The sequence below is a fragment of the Strigops habroptila genome, chromosome 9 (genome assembly GCF_004027225.2).
Source record: "Strigops habroptila isolate Jane chromosome 9, bStrHab1.2.pri, whole genome shotgun sequence".
NCBI lineage: Eukaryota > Metazoa > Chordata > Aves > Psittaciformes > Psittacidae > Strigops > Strigops habroptila.
In genome coordinates, this window is record NC_044285.2 from 2,988,106 (window position 1) to 3,010,210 (window position 22,105).

At 45.5% G+C, this 22,105-nt stretch overlaps 2 protein-coding genes across 3 annotated transcripts in view; one reads left to right on the top strand and one right to left on the bottom strand.

Annotated features, from left to right (window-relative positions):
- LOC115612790 (gonadotropin-releasing hormone II receptor-like) overlaps positions 1-22,105 on the bottom strand; it is a 48,584-nt gene that overhangs the window by 13,717 nt on the left and 12,762 nt on the right. The window lies entirely within an intron of this gene.
- On the top strand, positions 14,629-20,362 carry PARP16 (poly(ADP-ribose) polymerase family member 16). The gene is made up of 6 exons (XM_030497545.1): positions 14,629-14,925; positions 15,592-15,729; positions 16,529-16,735; positions 17,866-18,037; positions 18,879-19,020; positions 19,646-20,362. Exons 1-6 carry the CDS (start codon positions 14,734-14,736, stop codon positions 19,788-19,790), a joined length of 996 nt encoding a protein of 331 aa, XP_030353405.1. The 5' UTR covers positions 14,629-14,733; the 3' UTR covers positions 19,791-20,362.

Consider the following 22,105-nt stretch of genomic DNA (forward strand, 5'->3'; position numbering starts at 1 on the left):
CAGGAACAGCCCTTTGGAATAACACCTCATGCAAAGAGCTCTCAGTGGGATGTGTGATACTGCATTGTTTTACAAAGATTAATAAACCACTGTTTGCAGTAATTCCTGCAGGCTGGAAGAGTAGCACATCTCCTCCTTCCTCATGTTGTCTCCAAAGCTATGGATCTCCAAAGCAATCCCACAATAGGTATTTTTTAGCACTGGTGCTTCAAGCAGCTACCCATGTTCCTCATGGTCTCTATGGTCCATATAATGTGGCACATCTCCATGCTATGTGGCTACAGTTTTGCTGCAAACCCACTGCCTGGGGATGTGTCAGTCAGACCAAGTTGGAAAGCTAAAATAAGGTGACAGTTTAGCCTTGGAGGTGAAATGAATTATGCTTCTTTAAATTAAAAGATCTTTGGAGAGTAGGAGAGAGAAGGAAAATTCTATTTAAACAGGTAGATCTTTTCCAAAGCTTGTTAGCAGTTTTGGTTGGTATAATAACACTAACACTGCTTGCAGAATAAACACCCCTGGTTTGGAAATGTATCTGGTTTGGAAGGGCACATTCATTGCCCTGCTCAGACTGTGAAAGTAACAGGTTCAACCAGAGCTGCAGGGGCTGTGTTGCAGACAAAAGAGCCATGTAAGCTCCTTGGCACTGGTTGGAAAACTGGAGAAAGACTTTATTTCACCAAGGGCTCCTCCTGTGTCATCTGCTGCACCACATCCTCTTGATTTCACCTCCACAGACCAAAGCAGCGTTTCATTTACCCTTCCCTCTCCCCACAATCCAATTGCCAACTGTGGCAATGCCACCTGGGAAGACCCAGACTGTGTCTCCAGGACAAGGTGCCACCAGTACCTGCTGTCTCCCATCCCACAGCCCATCTCACTCTCCTTTACATCTTCCGCACTGCTGGGGCAGGAAGAGCCTCACATCAGGGAAGAGGAACAAACAGTGACCCAGGATGAAAGCACGAGCTCTCACATCTTTCATCCATTAACTAATCATTCCTCCTGCACGACACATGTGCCGATTCATCATACATGATCAATACCTTCCTTGGGGCCCCAGGATGATGAACGTCTCTGCTGATATTCAAATGACCTTCAGAGAACGGGGGCAGCTCCCCCAGGCACAGGTCAAAGAGCCAAGACTGAAGCGCTGTGTAAGATGATACATGGTCCCAACATCTCTCCATAAGGCACAGAGAAATATTTTTGGCTAGAAAGCTTCTAGAGCAACACAAGGGAAGATTTTAGATCATGCAGAGACTAGAAGATACCGCTGGACAAAAGAACCTGGATTTTGCGTGCCAGGCTGGAGCAAAAGGCTGTGACACCTGCCTGCCTAAGGGCGTCGTGGTTTCCTATGCTATGCAATAGCAGTGCAGTTAGAGATGGAGATAACTAAAGCAGCATCCCCACCTTCAGACTCCAGAGAAAGTGAAAACCAGCCCTTTAAGGGAGCTGTTTGTCCTCCAAAGCTCCACATTTTGCCCCAAAAATGATAATTAAAAGAAAAGTTGAGACCCGGGAAAGCTCCTACAGTGGCTGTTTGTGTGATTTAGGTTAAAAATAATTGCTGTCCAGATTTATCTGCCTGACATAAGTAATTAGATAACAGAGCACTTATAAGCTGTCATTTCCTATGAGCATATTTTAACATGGCCTTTCTAATTTGACCTTTATATCTGCAGTGGCTTCATCCGCTCCCTGTTCCTGTGATGGATTTATTTCTGAGGATTGGACTCATGCTTGCCAGTCCTCGGGTGAGGATGCTGCACAGGAAACGTGTTACAGACCCAGTGGTTTCTGCAGTGAGGAGAGATCCTTCGCCACTACTCGTGGCTCTGCTGGTGGCAGATATGCCAGACCCAGACCCTGCTGCAGCTCCACCAGAATTAATCTACAGGGTTACATTTACTGTTTGCACCAAGGGAAATCAGCGATGGCACTATAAAAGGGTGGGCAGTGTAGAACTGGTGGGACATGGCAACACAAGGCTGCAAGGACAGGAGATATTCATATACCTCATATATTCATACTCATGGGGGAAGCATTTCCCTGCCTCCCAATGCCTGGAGGAGGCCAAAAGCAAGATGCCAATGAGGAAAAGGACCCAAGAGATTTAGATCACCATCACTATATTCAGACACGAAAACTATATTCAGACAGGGAGACACTGATGCCCATGCAAAACAAACCCTATGGATGCACAGCAGGGGCTGGAGCCTTTCATAGCTGAACAGCTCTGAGTAAATAAAACAAAAATCTAAGACAACATAGACTACTTTCTGTCCTTTTTTATGAATCCTAGGCTTGGGCAGGCTCCCTCTTCCCATCAACACCCCTTGGGAAACAATTTGACTGTGCTGGAGTTGTCAGATTTCTAACATAAGAGATTTGATTTTTATACTTCACTGAATATTTTCTATCAAATCTTCCTTCCTTTTAAAAAACATTTCCAAACTCCCCCTTGACTGATGGATTTGTTTTCCTTTTATTGTCATAACTTCCTTAACAACACAAGAAGATTGGAAGAGTAAGCAGGGATTGCTAAAAAGACAGAGTCTGTATTTATTGCAGTGGTGTCTGGGATGCTGCTGCTAAGACAGTATTTCTTTGCATCTTAAATATCTCTATGTCAACCAAGAGGCATGAACCTATGGGAAAGGTTTGGTACTCTATTTATTTGTTGTGCTGTTAAGAAGCAGCACAAAAAAGGTTAAAATGAGCCCCCCACGATTAAAGAGGAAACCAGAGGAGAAACCTGGGCTAAAACCCACACCACCACCACCATTTCATGCAAAGGGCTTTCATGTCTGAGGAGGTGTAATGATGCAAAATATTGTTATTAATAATAAACTCCTGACTTAAGCAGGTACAAAACTGAGCTTCAAGGAAATGTGGATCCTAAAAACCTTCTCTAGTTCCGTGGAGCCTGACCTCCACCATGTATTATTAAGCTTCCTCTCTGCAAGGCTTCTCTTTAATCCCAGGCATAGGAAGACCTGGGTATCTTTAAAGGCAGAAGTGGTTTTTATCTGAGTTACGGATGTTTGTTATTGATTTTATTTATTCACGGGAAATCAGCAGCACTGTGTTACCACATTTTTCTATGAGAAAATAAAAGGCAATGCGTTATCAGCTCAAGAGCAAGAAGGCCACCAAGCACCCATCAGTTCAACAAACCTTTTTCCTCATAAACCAAGAAGTCAAGCAAAGACAACAACATTTGCACATGCGGTTTCTGATGGCAGATGATGCTGCACCCAGGTACGTGACAGGCACCAAGCAGTCTTGTCCCGGCCGTGCTCAGCATCTCCTCATGGTCTTACTTAAATGTGCTTTGCATCAGGCTCCTCTGACAGGAGTCAGAGCACCAGCTTGACTCCCAGTTCACTTCCCAGTTTGGCCACTGAGATGGCCAAAATAACTCAGACACCAGGGTCAGAGTTATTTTGGGAGAAGGATGCACAGACTAAGAGGTTGTCTTTAGGGGACCAGGCTGAAAATCCTGGAAGCTGCCAACCACGTACTCTACCTGCTGAGATTCCCCAAATTATGAAGCAGAACAATAAAGCTCACCTCTGACTGGCAATGGTGGGAGCTCTCCTGCCCAGTTCCTCTAGCATTGCACACCTTTGGGGTACAGGGAAAAACCAACAGGGCAACTCACCCCTCAACACAGATAGGACATACCTTTGATTGAAAAGATGCTATATCCCCCACTCAACCACCCTTTCCACCAAGTGCTGCCTCCCCACCACATCTCGAGCAAGCCCCCAGTGTATTTGCCATGGTTGCCTACTGGTAGCTCAAGGTGGATTTGATGAGCTGAGAAGGAACATCAGTCCCACATAAAAGCCTGGGTTGTGTTAGATCTTGAATTGCTTTCAGAAGCAGTACAGATGGAAACAGCTGCTGCAAAACAGAGCTGCTTCCCATCAGGTAGACAAAGCTAAGGGTCTCTTCCACATTTGCCAGGAGTTTGTTTCATCTGCGAGTTCATCTCTTTCCAGGGGAGGCAGAATAGCTCTTAATAGGATTTCAGGACCGGTTTATCTATCAAGGACAAAATCCCAGAATGAGACAATATCATGGAGAGATTATCCCATGTTCTCTGAAGGAGAGATCACAAGATTATCCTGAAATAAGGCTTGTTTATGTTGAGGTAATGACAGATAATTGGTAACTCCCTTTGCATAGCTGGATGACCCAGCTTGGAAAGTAGAAAAGCAGCAGCATTTCCAAAGGGAAGGAATCCAACGTATGACATGGACTCAATGTGAAAGAAAAACTTCTGGAAAGGATCAGGGCAAAGCCATGAATTTATGAAGTAGTTGTTCAGCTGACTCTAATTTTTAAAGCATTATTATCCTTTTAGCAGGGCTGTCAGGTAGATGGAAGCCAGAGCTGGTGTGATGAAGAGCAGCTGAAGAGCGATTTGCAGCAATTCCTGCCTTCTCCGCTGTTTGTTGCAGAGCAGCGAGCCAAATTGCTTGTAAACAGCTTACTGCAGCCCAAAGAGCTGCAAAAAGGGAAATTACTGGGCTTGTGGTGTGAGGAATGAAGAGGGAGAATGAAAAAGGAAGAAAAACACCAATGCCGAGTCCTGAAATCCACTGGCGTTCAAAAGCCCAAAGCCAGACAGAAGGTGATGGGAACATTTGCTTCAATTCCTTGGAAATTCCTATTAGACTGACCCAAACGGGGCAAACCAAAGAGCCTTTTCTGCAGATTTAAATGCACTCCCTGTGCCCTTACAGCCTTACTCACGACTGTATCATCTGCATTTCTCCTGCGCTGTGTACGTGCAAAAGCAGCTCAGTTGGATGCTGCATCTCTCCAAGCTTCCAGGCACTCACATGCCACCTTCCAAGTAATGCAATCAAAACAATCCAGCTAAAAGCATTTCATCTGGCCTAGACTGACATGAATTGTTTCTAATAAAACTAAAGCTCTGCGGGACAACTAATGGGTGCTTATTAGTACAGGCAATGGACTATTCAATCAACCATATAGGGAAACTAATGGGGATTGATGGCCAAAATACGAGATGAGGACCTACCTCTTTAAATAAATAGCTGATGGGCTGGTGATCGGATTAATCTTGGGTTTCTATGGGAAAGTTTATACCTAGCTATTAAAAACAAAATGTGTGGAAAACAGCATCACTGGGTCCCTGGAGGTTTTAATGTCATTGCCTTTGCAGCCGTGGCAGCAGGCTTTGCAGAGATGCCCGTCTTTCCATACAGCACTGGTTTGGGAGAGGGTTTGGAGGTGGTGCAACCCAGACAATGCAAGAAAGCAGCTGGAAAACCTCTCCTAGCTATTTTAGGACTCTGACTGTTCTTTTTATCTTCACTTGCAATGGTCCTGGGTGTCACTACTGCAACCTTCCTGTGGGAATCACGAGCAGGAAGCTCTGGAGATGCACTGGCACACAGCGTGCTGAGGAAGGCAAGCTTTAACCTTGCTTTGATTCGGAAGTGTGCAGCCTGGGAGGGGACAATACCCCCTGTCCAGGCAGTGCTTTTAATTTGCTTTCTGTGCTGAGGCAGTTTGCAGCAGACACCAGAGCCTGGTCGATTCCCTTCAACTCAGATGTCTCACATCTAACCTGGGAAGTCCCTAAGCAAAAGGGAGAATGCAGAGCACACCCTGCATGCCCCTCTACTGCTTTATCCTCCTCTGAGCATCACTCTCACCTGCCTCTGGGCAGAAGGTTCAGGTCTGGATGAACCTTTACACTCACTCAGTATGGTCCTGTATTTTTTAACCACCTTCCAGACAATCCTACCTTTCTTTCCCTGCTTCCTCTCCTCCCTTCAGCAAATGCTTCCCAAGATTTTTCCAAACCCCAAGATTTTTCTACCTTTGTCCTCAAGCTGATGAAGGAATGGAGTGATTTCCAGAGCTGAAGGAAGTGCACATGCACCTCTGGGGCTTCCAAGCCAGTCTTTCCTGCAGCAAACCATTCCTTGATCTCCATCCTCCCACTTCCTCCCCTTTGAAAGGCCTCTTACTGGATCACAGATGGCAATTCCTATGTGACAGATCCTAAGGTCATTATTGACGACAGACCAGATGTCCAGGGAGGCATATTGCTCCTTTTAATCCAAAATTCACCAAGAACCTCACCTTTGTAGTTTGGGGTGAGTGTAAAGGTATCTTCAAGGGAAGGGGAGGAGGGCACACTTTTTTTCCCCGTTGCCTCAATTTTCCTTCTCTTTTGAGGAGGGAAGAGCTTTGTGCAGCGTGGCTGGGAGCAACTAAACCCAGCACCAAAAGGGTCCTGTTCTCAATAGAAGCACCATTAAAATGCTACAAAAGTCTCTTCTGAACTTTGCAAGGACCTGGGAAGTGCCATGTTCTATGCGACAGGGTATGTATGAGCCTTGAGCATGCTGCCCCTACCCATTGCTGCATCTTAGGTACCTAATTCCTAGTCAAGAGAAAGAAATAATTCCCATTTTGGGTTATGGAACAATCCTGATTCCTAATATACGTGACAATATCCCAGTATGCAACAATACCTGACTGATCTCAGTTGGATATAAATCTGATCTAAAAGTCACTTGCAGACACTGATTATGCCAGTGCAAAACCGCGCAGAGAGAGACTCGAGATACACAGTCACGCAGCATGATTTTTCTTCTTTAAATCACACAAACACAGTTGTTATTGTGAAGGTACAGGACACTGACCTGGCTCATTTGGTCCCATCAGCTAAATACAGCATATTTTTCCTATAGATTAAGTGCAGTATAGCTCTCTTACATGGGATGGCAGCTGGATAAAGAGGGACCTACACAGGATCAGGCACAAATAGGAGATGCGGTGCGGGCCGTGGCTAGTTAGCACCAGGTAAAAACCCACAAGTGACTTGATTCCATTAATATTTTAAAGTAAGAACTCTCATGCTCATTATCACTCTTGGAGACAGGGAAAAAAATCCCAACAGCCTTTGTGGCAGTGAAGACAAAGCTTTGCTTGGTGGGAGATGTCCTGCACGGTGTAATGTATGCCAGGAGCAATCCTGTTGTTTTATGGGCCCGGTTAGTGTGAAGTGCAAAACAGGCTGGGGGCTGAAGCTGCATTATTCATGGAGGAGCTTAAATATTTCAGTGTGAAGCTGAGGTAGGGAACAACAGAACAATAGCATATTGTCCTCTTTCTTCCCCTAAAATCACTATGTTGAACACAGCAAGCGGGGAACATTCTTTTCCTGTCACTGTAATGCCATGCACATTCCAGGGAAAAGCAGGGTAACAGCGGGCAAACCCCACAGCCCTTCCGAGGGCGAGGGAATCACCCCATCACCTCCTGGCTCCCAAAGAAATATCAGTCCTGATTTAGGAAGAGGAACAACTCAGCGCCTAGCATTTCCTTTTGGAGATTATCCACCTGTTCTGCTGTGCTTGCAGGGATAAATCAGCAGGTGGGTGTGCAGACATGGAAAGTTGATGGCAGTTTGTCCCCTCTGAAGCAGCAGACTTATTTCCATGCTGCTCTCAAACAACTCTCCTATTTACGACTGACTTGATCAGAGGCAAAGCCCGATTCGCAGTAGGAAGCTGTGTTATAACCCTAAACTGCGGTATTTGGGGCAATGTGGTCAGAGCAGCCAAGGGAAGAGGCAGGTGAGCGGCAGAGCTGCTCTCACTGCTCCAGCTCTGCCTCGCTGCCTGCAGCCGCCTGCTCTATCCCTCTGTGCAGATGCACTGCTGCCATCAGCCGGCAAAGGGAAACCAGCACAGGGCACCATCCCTTCCCTGCTGCGAGGACAGCTAAACCAGGCACAACACAAGCCAAACCTCCTTTTGCTGTTTTGACGCATCCCTTGGTGCAAAAAAAAGAGCAACGCAGCAGATGGGATGCTCAGGCTGGACCTCTCCAAGCAAAACTTGCCTCTAAATGCCGCATTATCCTCTCCGATGCCACAGAGCTGGGAACTGCAGAAGCTTAAGGGTGGAGCAAGGTTGTGGAAAAGCCTCTGTGTATTTTGGAGCTCAGCAGAAGCGGGATTGCTCGCACAGCTCCCTACATACTGTTAACACAGCCCATGCAGTGGTTCCTGACCTCCTGCTGGGCAGATTGCTGCTGATCTCACAGCTCATTGCCTGCCCTCACCTCTAAAGCAAAAGGTTTTGTAGCCTTTGTGCAAGGTCCCCGTTCAAGGACGGGGCTTGGAGCAACCTGCTCTAGTGGAAGGTGTCCCTGCCCATGGCAGGGGCTTGGAACTGGATGAGTTTTAAGGTTCCTTCCAACTCAAACCCTTCTGTGATTGTATGATGATTCTACGAAGTCCTTGCCATGTCCCCTTGGAGCAGAAGGAGCAGGCAAAGGAGCCACATTTATGGCTATCCCAGTGTTTGCCAGAGTAGGCTGGAGGGGAAGCAAGGCAAGCTTCAAAGCAGCTTTGTGTCACTGTACACCACAAGCCATTTTTATCAGACCACGGAATCTGGCCCATAGCAAACACTGTCACCTCGTGCCATAGCATGGCATTAGGCTAAAGAGTGATTTATGGAGCTGCCTTTTGTCAATGAAGCAGTCAGAAAAGCACTTTGCCAGCAGATGTTGCTGCCTCCAGGACAACTGTGGCACATCCACAGGTCTCCTCCTACAGCACTCATACTACTTTGAAGACTTCTCTTTTCTTTAGATTACCCGATAAGTAACAGCACAGCTCATGTGGCATTTCTGAGAGGATGGGGGAGAACAGAGATTGCAGTGCAGGGCTGGGGATGACCCGCACACATCCCATGACAGAGGGCTCAGCCGCCTCCAGCAAGAGCATTCCAAGAGCTGAATCCTGATGCAGCCCCTGTGCTGCCCTGGGGTACATCATTTATCTCCTTGGAAAAGCTGCAAAGCTCTTGTTTGGGAACAGGGAAGCAGCAATAGGCGCCTGCTCTGATGCAGGGGTTTGGGGGTGGGTGACAGCAGCCGGGCAGCCCTGTGGACCCCCACTCTCCCTGTACTCACCATGCAGGTGCAGTGCAGACATCAGGGGTGCTGCTGTCCCCAGCTCCCACCAAACCTGACCCAGAGGCTTGATCCTGACCTGGCCTGGATTGGAGCCTGTGACCTAGAGGTGAACTGCTCTATATCCCATATCCAGTCTCCCACTGAGTTTATTTTCTAGTGTGGCAGATCAAAGACTGCTGTAAGGAGCAAATCTATCAAAGGCTCAGCACCCTAAGATAGATTCAGTTCGCTTTTATGTTTACTTTTAACAAGCATTCTCCTTCCTATTGTTCAGCAATTGCTTTAAAATGGATAATTATCAGATTTCCCTATTAATGGGAAAAAAATCAGGCAACCATAAATCTTAGAATGTGGTGCTATCTGCACACTGCATGTATCACATTAGGGAAAAACCAATCTGTGGAGCAAAGCTATTACCAAGTGACCATGTCTCGGCTCAGCGGCTGGTTTTCATCCCAGCAGAAGGTCTTCTCTGCTTCCCAGCAATGCCACCAGCCCTGCTCATCCCACCACTTGTCCATAAGCACTGCAAAACTCCAGTGTCAGCCTCGCACATCGCACACTACAGCAATTCACATGGGGAGAACCTGTGCATCCGAGACAACAAATTCCAGTTCATTGCTGTCTCTGCTTTGCCTTTCCATACACCGTAAGCCCAGCTCCCTTCACACGCTGGTTTTTACTCAAAAATATAATCATTTTAGTGGAGTTACCCTGAATTTCACCCAAGTAACCAAAAAGGGCTTCTCTGTCTGCCTGACCATAGCCACAAGACACAGGAAGCCACTGGAAAATTGCCATCTAGTAGAAATTAACTGACAGCACTTTGTATCCTCTGACGTGTTTGGAAGAAGTGAAATCTTCCTTTATTTCCCCTACATAGTGACCCACACTGGACATGGACTCAAGCAACTGGCGGACACGCCACCTTTTGAGTTCTGATATCTTCCTCATTGCACAAACAGCAAAAAAATAGGGGAACATGGACCAAAAGGCAAGGGTTGGTCCTGTGGTTAAAGCAGCAAACTGGCATTCAGGAAATTCAAGGTGAAATTCTGTCCCTTTCCCCCAGAAAGGGCTGGAATCATCCGTAGCCTTGAGGACTAATCTGAGTTTTGCTACAGATTACGAGTGGCTTTGGGTAAATTGCTTAACCAACCTCATCCCCCGCTCCCCGTGCAAGCTGGGATACTTGTGCCCCTTTTGCTGGGATGTCAGGAATTATCTGGTATTTGGGAAATTCTTAAACCCATGTAACTCACACGTAACAGTTCAGTGTCGTCCTGCTTTTAGATTAGAACTATGGTAATTCAGACCCAAGCACATTTTGTTTTGATTTTATGACTATATGAATTCACTGAGACGAGTGACAGAGAAATATGATTCACTATATTCATATGACTATTTCCAAAACAGTTTGTACTTTTATCTGAGCAATTGGAAAGGACTATTATACCCAGCTGACTTAAGAAGATTGCTTTATTCCGCGTTTCTGTTTTCAATAAATATCTCAGGACAAAAACATCCCCCGCAGCATACAGACACAAAGGACAAAAAGATGTTAAATCCTAAAAGGGGGATGGAGGAGGAAGAGATAAATAGTTTACTTCTGTTATCTTTACCATATGTTCTATTCCAACTGGATACACATAAACAGCATGTAATCTTCAAGCTCAGCTTCAGACACTTTGAAGTGACCTGACCATACTACTGATTTATTTCAAACTAACCTTTCTCTTTGAACCCTAGGTCAAGGTTAATTCTATAATAAAGCATACCTTACACAGCTGGCTTTTCCAGCGGTGCTAGCAAGTAACGAAGCCCTCAGTCATAAGCATTTGTTTCACTGAGTGTAGTATTGTATTTCTATTTTCCCTTCCCTGTATTAATTTCCTTCACAGAGCCTAGTTAAGGGGGGGAAAAAAAAAATCCCTTTTCCGGTCCATGAGATCAATTTTAAATATACTGGAATTAAATGAAGACATTTAAGCCCCATTTCTTTGCTGAAATGCATCCACCAACACCAGAAACTATTTTTATTACAGTCTATGTTAAATAATCAGATCTTCAATTTCAGAAGAAGCCGTACAGCTCCAAACTCCTCTGCTGGCAATAACCCTTTCAGAACCTTTCACAAAACCATCTCCGCACTGAATCACAGCAAACCACCACAAATAGCTTTTCTATCTAGGAAAATAAAATTGGGGAAGGGAAATACATTTGAAGGGCATTTCTCAAGGAAAACAAGAAGCCCATAAAAGAGAGCTCCTTGCAAGTGCCCCCAGCCAGCCTTGCCTGCCTGTGGGTATCAAAGGGTAGAAGCACTCCAAGCAGGGGCGCAGCAGTGTGCAATGAGCTTGGTGTGGGATGCAGTTATTAGGCGATGCTGAGGTGCATACCACATTGTCCAAAGGCTGCTCATCCGGATGTTTTTGAGAGGGCTGGGAAGATGCTTTGGAATCTCAGCCTCCAGCCCACAGCACATATTCACGGTGCTTAACTAAAAAGCAGCAACACACAAGCTAAACCAGTAGCTGTTAGGTATTTCTTCTGACTCCAAAGCCTTGCCAACACAGAGCCTGATAGAGCTGTTGGGAGAGGGATGAGATGAGATCTTCTGGGTTTGGGGCTTCCATGGGGCTATGCCTAGAAGACCTTATCTACTGCAGCCAACACTAGGGGGAACTGTGCTTCTCCTCCAAATGAACAATGACTTTATCCTGGGTGATCCTCACACATTTTGCAGGCCTGAGTCTACAGCAGTTTGATGTTCAGCATCACCAGCACACAGAGCCGCACCTCCCCTAAAACCAGCACCAAAAGCTTTCAGTGCTTCACCTCTGACTGGGGGGCCACTTTGTAAAACTGGGTTTTAGTCCAGTGTTGGATGAGTTTGACCAGACAGCACTCTTGGCCAGCATCAATACAGCAAACTTGTTATCTCATCAATATCTGTCACTGCCTAACACAGCTGAGCTTGCCGTAATGGGAGCACCATCCATTTGAAATCCCAAAGGCAGGCATCTGTTTGGGATCAATGTTCTCAGAATCTCCATTAACTATTACGATGCCAGCCATGTTTTAGATCTACTTTGGGTTAATTTCTTTATGCCAGTCTTCACTCCACTTTGAGACACTCATTTAGAGATATAAAAAGTGGCTGCACAGTGAGTCCAGTGTCTCGAGAACCAACACGGTTCCAGGGAAACCCTTTTCCCTCCTGCTCTCCCATTCCTTTTCACCACACCCTCTTCTAGTTTCTCCTCAGGAACCAGCACATATTTTGCTATGTGAAGTATCTTTGCCCATCCCAGGGATATCAGGAGCTGTACTCTTCCTCTCTTCTCTACCACAATCAGTGGTATTTTAAATGAGGGCACTGGAATTACACCAATTCGAGAGCTCAATGTAAAATTCCACCCAAACACATTGAAAGAGATATCTCTACCATGTTCTAATATTGTTCTTTAACAGGTGCTGAAAATTATTACATCTAATGATTTATTAGTGACTGAAACCAGCCAGTTAGACAGACAACGACTGATTTTCAAAGGGATTGCACAGAACAATTTAATCTAATGCAAGATAATAAACATGTCCTGAGCTGAATCACTGAACAATGTTGCTAACGGCCTGTCAGAGATATCAGATATTTACAGCAGAATAAGGCACCAGATCAGATAAAGTAAAATACATCCTCTCAAGGCTATAGAAATATGGAAAGGAATCTCTCCAGCTCCATTTCAAGTCTGGGTGATTTCCATAATGCTCGAGAAAACTCTTTGTGTGTTATTAGACCTCCTCTCAGAAGTCACCCATTCATGATGCTGACATGTAGGAGACCCTCCAAACCAAGCACAGTGCGGCTGCTACTTGGTTTAAGAAAGCCCACAGCACAAAATACAGCAGGAATTGGAAATGTGCTGCTTGTGACACTCAGACAAACCTCTATCGGTGTGAGAAGTTCCACAAAGAGCAGACAAAATCTAGATTTCAAGGTTCCATCCAAAACCTGCACAACAATAATCCATTACTAATATGTCAAGAAGGAAAAAATAGCATGGACTTCACAGGCTGGATCATATTTTAGAGATAAAAACATGTATAGATATGTAGTAAATTGGGTAACCTGAACCAAAGGTACCTTTAAAATCATTTTGTCTACATGTTGCCATTAAATATGTCAGACCCAAGCAAGTATTTGTTCTGCCCTAGAATTGATGGCTTCATATTGCAGGCTTGTTCAAGCAGCTGTTATTGAAAGATGCATTTTTGATAAAATGCTGAAAAGCAAGAAAACAAACCTACAACTCAATTCATGTACCTCACTGTGAAATCTGAAATCACTTTCAATTTAATGTAACTGTGCACAGCCCACGATCTATTTGGTTTAATCCAGAATTACACAACCTCCTTATACTCCCAAACTATTCAAGTGGGTCAGTAAGAATATGAACTCTACGCTTGGGAATGCAGTTCACATTTTGCTTGCTTTGATACCAGTTTGTCCTTAGGCAGTATTTAACACAGCTGGTGTTCCTGTTCGCTGTGAGCAAGGCTGCAAACTGCAGTTCCAGAAGCCTCTGGAGATCCAGTTGCAAGACAAGAGCCCAGTAACAGGTATCCGCAAGTGACCTTAATGTTTTTCTGAGCATCTACAATAGACTACATGTGCAGTGCCTGTTCGATGGGTATGTGTAATATCCCTCCTGAATAAAGAAACCAAGGACACCTAAAATCACTTTACATTTACAAAATTGGTCAAAGTAACTTGCACTCATGAGACCATCAGAGTTTTGGCAGAGGAGACCTCCACTCCGCTGATGGTGACTTCTGGTACATCTTGTAACTGGAATGATGTTTCAGAGCACTAACACTGTGCCAGGATTTCAGAGAGGAACTGAGCCCCAACCTCAGGCAATGTAGTGAATCCAACCTGGTGAAAGCACCAGTAAGAGGTTCAATTCATTCTGCAGTGCCAGTCTGTGGGAGAAGGCTCAAACAAGCCTGGATTCATTCTTTGAGGCTAAAAGCTTAGATGATAACGGGAACTGCTAAGGAGTAATGGCATCTACATGCTTTTGGCTTACTATCACGTAAGTCTGTTAAAGTCAGAGCTACATAAACGAAGTTTTACACAAAAAGCAGCCTCCCTGGCTCACCATTCTGGCTAACCAGCATTGCTGTTTCCCATGAACGCAATGCCCAAGCTGGCAGTTTGCATCCACCGTGCCCCAGCAGCTGGGGACGAGGGGCTGGCACCCTCCTGATGCCATGCAGGGAACGGAGCTGGGCTCCCCTTCCATATCCTCCCTGCACCACAAACCATGGACGTGCACAGGTCTCCTTATGAAGAGGCGGCACCATCTCCCCTCGTGCCCGTACCCCATCCCCGTCTGTACCCAAGAGGAAAGTTACATTTCCCCCCTGTACCGCTCTTCCCGAAGGGGCCATTCCCCCACTATCCCCACTCCATACCCCTCTCCCGGTCTCCACCTGGGGAGCAGGCACCATTTCCCACCCCCAACCTCTATACCCAAGGGGAAGGCTCCATCTCCCGTCCCGGGTGCACGGGCACAGCCGCGGCCCCAGCAGCCTGAATGCGGCGCAGAGCGCGCCGGGGCGGAGCGGGGCGGAGCAGCGGGGCCAGGCCGCGGCCCCGGCGGCGACGCGGAAGGGGCGACACCGCCCGGGCGGGAGCCGCCGCGTTACCGGAGCGGCCGCGGGTCGGCAGCCCCGCCGGGCATGTCCCCGCCCGGGCCCGGGCCCGCAGAAGCGGCCTCCCGCGTTAGGGAGGCGGCGGGCAGGGACCCGCTGGCCGCCGACCTGCGCTGCAGCCTGTTCGCCGCCGCGCTGCAGAGCTACAAGCGCGACTCGGCGCTCAGGCCCTTCCCGGGCCGCTACGCGGATGGTGACAACAAGGACTTCGAGGGGCTGGTGAGTGCCGGTGGCCGCGGTCGGGGTGTGTGTCCGGGCCGGGAATGCGGTGGTGGTCCACCGCTGGAACGAGCAGACTGCCTTGCGAAGGGGCTGCCTGGAGCGGGGAGCGCAGGCCGAGCGTGCCCGGGCTGTTCTGGGGGGGGAAGCAGGCGAGGCTGCCCGCAGGTGAGCCTCAGGCTTACACACAAAGCAGGATGAGTTGTTCACCCAGTCAAGGAGCCCAGGTTTTAAAGTATATTTGGGATTCTGACTAATAAGCCCATACATGGAAACTTCCAAGTCCCACGTTGGGGGATATGAAGCGCTAGAAGAGCTTCCGTACATGAAATGAACACTGATTTTGAAGGGTTTGTATGTTACATGGCCTGAACACTCACTGTGTCTATCCCACTGCAGATACTGCACTGGGACAGCTTGTTTTCTTTTAGGAGTTTGATTATTCTTGTACGTACCTTACAGATATTGCTGGTAAATATAAATATTTTATAACTTTCAGAACAAGTGACAAACTTTCCCACAAATGGGATACAAATGTTTGTATCTCAGAACAGAGACTGGGGTTTAGTTTACAACCTATCAGGGTGAAATACTGTTTTGTTTTCACTAGAGGTCTCTGTTTAATCATAATGAAAAGGAGCTTGTGCTAAATGCCTGTCTTGTTAGCTTGCAGATACCAAGGCTCTTCCAAGCCTGAAAGAGCTTCTGGAGTCTGTGCCAAACACAGAGAAAAGGACCTGGGATTTGTTTAGTTGGATTTTATCATCTAAGGTCTTCATGATACAAAGTACTAAGAAACAGGAGGTAAGTTCTGAATTCTGAAAGTCTTGATTAGAGTTTGTCTTTTAAGGCACGCTTGCACATCAGAGAGTATTTCCTCCTGCCAGAAGTTAGCGGTTAGTTCCTGTGAGAGCTTCACAGTTCAACATGAGTGCATTTTTTTTTCTGTATATAGAGAGGGGTGTTTGTTTTGGTTTTAAAATGAAATTTACAGGAGCACTGGTTGGAAGAAACAGTTATCACTGTCAGTAGTTGATGATGGGCAGTGGTTGTAGTCGGTTACTTCCATTAATGTAGCATGTACATGCATATTCTAGACCAAGATACTTCAGCTCGGGTGTTGTGGAACTAGGTCCTGCTTCTCACTAAGAAAGACAACTGTACTTCTTCTTGCTGCCCCAAAAGTGAAAGCTACTGAGGTACTTCTGTAACAGGGATCAAAATAGTTGCAGAGATTAGTAGCAAGATGAAAACAACTTCTGTTTTCACTTCTTTCCCCTCTGCCAAGATCAGCTGATGAATATATCGTCCTCGTAGCCAAAGTAGAATTGTGATGCTGTCCTTTTCAATTAATTCATAATCACAATTCAGTTTGTGGTTTTTCTGGAAAGAAGAATTAGGATTTAGCTTTGATAGCAAGAAACTGTTGTAATTTTTACTGTCTGCTTACTCCTCAGTTGTGGCAGTGTTGAATTCTAACACAGAAAGCATAATCAAAATACACAAAGCCATAGGAAAGACTAAGGGACAGTAAGCAGCATGCCCAGTGAGTAATCTAATCTAACCCCACAAACTAACACTTCTATTCCTTCCTGTTTTTAAGTACGAGAAGATCCAAGAACTCACAGGGATGTCTGGGGCTGTGGTTCCCGCTCCAGACTACCTCTTTGAGATCATGTATTGTGATCAAACCAATACCAAGTTTGCTGAGACCAAGGGAGAGCGGGACCTCATCTATGCCTTCCATGGGAGCCGCCTGGAGAACTTCCATTCCATCCTGCACAACGGCCTGCACTGCCACTTGAACAGGGTGAGGCTCCTCATACTGGCACCATCTGCTCTTGGTCACTTGCTGCTATTGACACTTCTTAAAAATAGGCCCAAATTCCTTTAGGGGTATGAAATGTGCTGATGATCTTGTCCTGCTGGTTTCAGTTCAGTGTGGGCCTTTGTGGATGGTTGTATTGGATTTTCTAGTGCAGCCTGAGGGTAAAAACTGGAAGTGGCACAAAACCATTTTCTCCAGCATGACGAAGTGCAACTGCCCTTTGCTTCTTTGTAAGGAACTATAATGCCAATGAAATACTGGCCTGTGCGACAGCCTGCAGCTGGAAAGTGCCTGTGCACAGAGAGGAGGGTAGTAGCCCAGGCAACGTAAAGATTCTCTCTGCCTGCCTGGCCTCAAGTTTAAGTCAACCAAGTTTTAAGTGCTACTTGTGAATGGAGCCTCCTTTAAATGGCCTGGTTAAGGGAGACATCCCGTAGGATTTGCACCTCTTCTGATTTCAGTGAAAAGGCGGTTGGGACTCCTGGCTTTGTGTGTTGTCTGTAAAGCAGCTTTGACACAGCAGCTGCTTAACCTTCCAGTCAACCTGGACTATGTTTTTCCCCCACGTTCTTTATGAGTAATGATTATCAGGTACAATGGACTTGCTGGATTAATAATTTTAGCTAGTGTGGCAAATCCTCTGATTCAGAGTCATTAAAACAGTTCTACTTGAAAGGAATTCACAATTGAAAAGTAATTCCCTCTTTTCTAGTAAAGCATGGATTTAAATGCAGGTAAAGCCTTGTCTTGTTTGTGGGGGCTCGATTATTTGAGTGATGGCAGTCTCAATAAATCAATGAAATGCCTCTAACAGCAGTGCAGTCATGTTGATGTAAAACACTTAGGTTGGCAAACTAAATCCAAATCCGGGAAAGCATGAATCTGTCCACACCAAGGGCTTTGCCAAGCAGCTAGGTTGAGGGATGGGAGAGGGCAGCTGCCCCACCCCAAGGAAACTGTGCCAGGACAACAGCAGTGCATGGACCAGGCCCAACACGGGTCAGAAAAGCCTTTCTCAAATACCTTCAGAAACAGAACTGCCAGTCTGAAAGTAAAGAACACTCCTATGTTGCGCTGCGGAATTTTATGATACTATTTCTGCTCCATTTCAGACATCCCTGTTTGGTGAAGGCACATATCTCACCAGTGACCTGAGCCTGGCTCTCCTTTATAGCCCCCACAGCCTTGGTTGGCAGCGAAGTGCGTTGGGCTCTGTCCTTAGCTGCGTGGCTGTTTGTGAGATCATTGACCACCCAGATGTAAAGTGTCAGGTGAAAAAGAAAGGTGAGTCTATTGCAGTAGTAACTATGTGTAGTTCATCTCATACTCGGCACTTCTATTTCAGCTTTGTCCATATATACTATCATGTAAACTATGCAGTATATGGAGTGTGGACACCCTTCAGCAGAATCACAGAATAATTTGGGTTGGAAGGGACTTAAAAGATCATTTAGATCCAACCCTGCTGCCATGGGCAGGGACACCTTCCACTAGACCAGGTTGCTCCAAGCCCCATCCAACCAGGCCTCTCCAATTTCCAGTGGACCCCTCAACAAATGCACAGCAGCCTCGCTGTCTGTGAAGCTTCTCTTAAAATAGTATGTTTAAGGGGTAGGAAATATTTTGGAGGCATTATTTGTTTTTCCTAGTTTTAGTAGTATGATAAAATAATGTTCCATAATGTTTAATTGCTGGTGGAACAGAAGCATCACAAATGTATCAGTAATAAGCTTTATTTGATGTCTAGGAAGCCTCTGCTCAGATTTTCCTTCTTTTACTGTTTTCTGCTTGCAGGGGTCAATCGCTCCTTCCATGTTCCATGTTGTTTTTCTTTCCCTGTTAACATTAGCAGCTCCTCAAGCACCCTGTGGGTGGGAGACCTGCCTCCTCACCACCCTGGTCTGGCCATAATGCCATCCATACCAAAGATGACTAGGAGTGGTATAGCCTCAAACAAACTTCTCAGTCTATTCTTGGATGCTAAGGGATTCAGGGGAATTCCAAGACTAGGTCTGTGGTTATCTCATTCCTCTTCTTGTGGAGGTGAGGGTGTATTAGTTGGTTGTGTATCTATTTTTGCTTTTCTGTTCCCCCCAAAGACCTCTTCTCTTCTCTTCCCATTCAGATTCAGAAGAAATAGACAGAAAAAGAGCAAGAGTGAGAAACAGCGAAGGGGGTGATGTACCACAGAAGTACTTCGTTGTCACAAACAATGAGCTTTTACGAGTTAAATACTTGCTGGTATATTCACAGAAGCAGCACAGGAGGTAAGAGTTCAGCTATCTGGAGTGATGAGCATGCTATAGCAGCCAGATAAACACATCTCAGTTTTGAAACATAACAGGAAACAAGTGAGAAAGATACAATGCACTGCCAGGATTTGTTTATCGCCTGTTTCCTGTGGAAATAAGGCTTACACCATCACGTTGTCTCTGTCTCACTCTTTGACGCTCTCAGGCTCAGCTGAATTTGCTTTTTCACCAGAGCTGTAAGCACTTGGTATTTTCAAGAGCTCTGATACTGTTTGTGGCAGGAAACCAAGAGTAAAACTCACAATGAGTGCAGCTCTTCAAACTAGGGCAGATTTAACTTTGCCCTTATCTATTCTAAGTGGCAGCATTCACCCAGCTAGTCAACACATGCGTACAGGCCAAGCAGTCACAGCTCCAAACCACAGAGAAGGGTGTGAACATGGGGAGAAAGAGCAGGATTATGCATGGAGACGTGGGGAAAAGGGATGGGAAATCAGGCTTTGTTAGTTCCAGGGACTGTGAAACAACTTTCTGGTTTTATTGCACTAGTGTAACAGTTTAAAATAGCAAAACCTAAGATACTCTTTTGCCAAGGTATTTGTGCATCTCTAACAGAATTCATGCTCTGTTCCCTTTCCAGGCCTTCTAGTCAATCTTCCTGGTTTCACACCCACCGTTTTGCCGTAATGATGATGCTGTACCTACTGCTGCTCATAGTGATAGGGGCCAGTAACTCGCCAACCTTCGTCTACTACTGGCACAGAATGTTTCACTCGGAGAGATGAATTGCCCAAGGTGATAAACTGTTCTTTTCACCACGTGCCTTAATAATAGCCAATCTGCAATGCACTGTCTCTGTTCCAGAGCTCTGGAAATACAGGTGCCTGGAACTTTCCAGTTCTGCAACCAGTATATTATCCTCATGGCATCTTTCCATTTATTCTTATTTCTGTGTTCCTGTGATTTACGAGGATGCCCAGTCCAGCTGAAAAGGATCACAGTGGTGCAGCTTAGCACGAACCAGTTATTAAGGGTCCATGGGAAAAAAGCGATTTAAAATTAATGAAAACTAAGCATGGAAACACTCAGGTGTAACTTTTCTGTCAAACTGAGGTATGTTTGCACAAGTATGGAGGGAGGATTTTTCTGTATGTCAGGCAAAGCAACCTGTAGAGAGTCTTACCAGTTTGTTTTCAGAAGCTGAATTTAGTGATGTTTAGCATGTATCAGTGCAGATGGGATCACTGTTTAAACTTTTAAAACTAAACTTTGGCTTTGGCCAGGAATTTTTGTATGAGAGCGTAATGATTGTAACAAAGCAAAAGAAATAAAACAACCACCAAAATGGAAGAAGTTACATGGTTTCTAGTATGGTTTTTCTCTCCTCCCCATAAAACATTGTTGTGGTTTAACACCAGCCAGCAGCTAAGCACAATCCAAAACATAGCCCCATACCAGCTACTGTGAAGAAAATAAACTCTGTCCCAGCCAAAACCAGCACAAATCATTGTGCTCTCAGCCATGATCTATCTTGTGCAGATAAAACAAACTCAGGCCCTTCTGCATCAGTACTGAATAAGGATTATTCCTATCAAACTGACTTCCACTTTTTCTGCACCAAGAAGAGGGAGGGTAAAGGGTTCCACTTATGCTGACACTTGACAGGCTTTTTGGGCTTGGGGCTGCCTGAGGTTTGGGATCTGGTTCAACATTTTTTGCCTGTATTGAATCATTTTCAGTCTCCCTTTATGAACAAAAGGACCAGTAATATGCCAACTAGTTCCCAAAACACTTGTAACAAATGGGGTAAAATGGCAGCAGAACTGGTAGGATTGTGTTTATGTCTGTGAACATTTGTAGCACAGTTAACTTCATGCAGAAAAGCAACCTACAACTACCTGAAACTGAAAAAAGAGCAAAGGACTGTGCTCTGTTAGGGACTGGGCCTGGGACAAACCTGATGACGAACCCAGGGATTCCAGGCAAAACAAAACTAGATGTGTGTGCCGCAGTCCAAGCTAATGGTCCAGCTTTTAGTAGTAGACTTGATACCACAGGATTTCATTGCACAGTGAACCCTGACCACAAAAAAAACCTCATCACATATTTCCAGCAAATGAGTCTGTGATTACTACCTTACCCATTAAATATTTCAAAGAAAATCTTTCTCTGATCATCTTCTGGTACCTAATTGCCAGAAATAATGACCTGGTAATCAGGTTTTCTAACTCAAGTTCATTTACAGCAACCCCTCTTCTTGGTGGATGGGGCTAGAAGCATTCCTTCCAGTTCATTTTGCTGCCAGAACAAATGTATTTATTCACCATATAGCTTGCAAAACAAGAACATTATAATCCAATTCCCCATTGCCTTTTACAGTCTGTTAATATCGCTCACTGTTAAAGCACATCCCACTGCCACAGCTCAAGAAATGTACATGCTAATTATAGTGCTGATTTGCAATTAAAATCATATACATAAACTATTTATTGCACAACAGATTCAACTACTTTATAGTGGTTTCCTCCTTGATATTTGAAGGGAGGAGCTTGGGGTTTGAGACATGCATGGGAATATTTGCCCATTTTTGGTCCACCTCAGCATTTTATATATAATGTTGTGCTATATATGTCTCAGTTTAGGGTAGGTAATGTGCTAGCTAGAAAACCTGGATGCTATCTAAAGGGTATTGTGTTAAAAGTTTCGTATGTCTGCAAAGAAACATCTTTTGGAACAGATGGGCTATTGGGGGCTGTTGGAAAAGGAGGACGTGAGGCAGCAGTTGTGGGATGGCTGTTTGCACTGCAGGGAAAGGCACAGACCTGGGAATCTGAGTCAAGCACAAGGAACAGATGGGAAGGAAGGCAGCCAGGTTTTGAGGCTCTCTTCTTCAGATTTCTTTGCATAGGAAAGTTTCTGAAGAGTAAGCAAGAGGAATGAATGCATGGCAGCCCTTCAGCACTATCACCTAAGGTCTGCCTGGGCTTTTATTTGGCTTTAAGCCATACCACTGAGCTCTTTTCCCAAGTGGAGGGAGCTAATTCCCAAGTTGATCTTCTGCATGCGCTGCTCCAGGCTGTACCCCCAAGAGAGAAAAGTA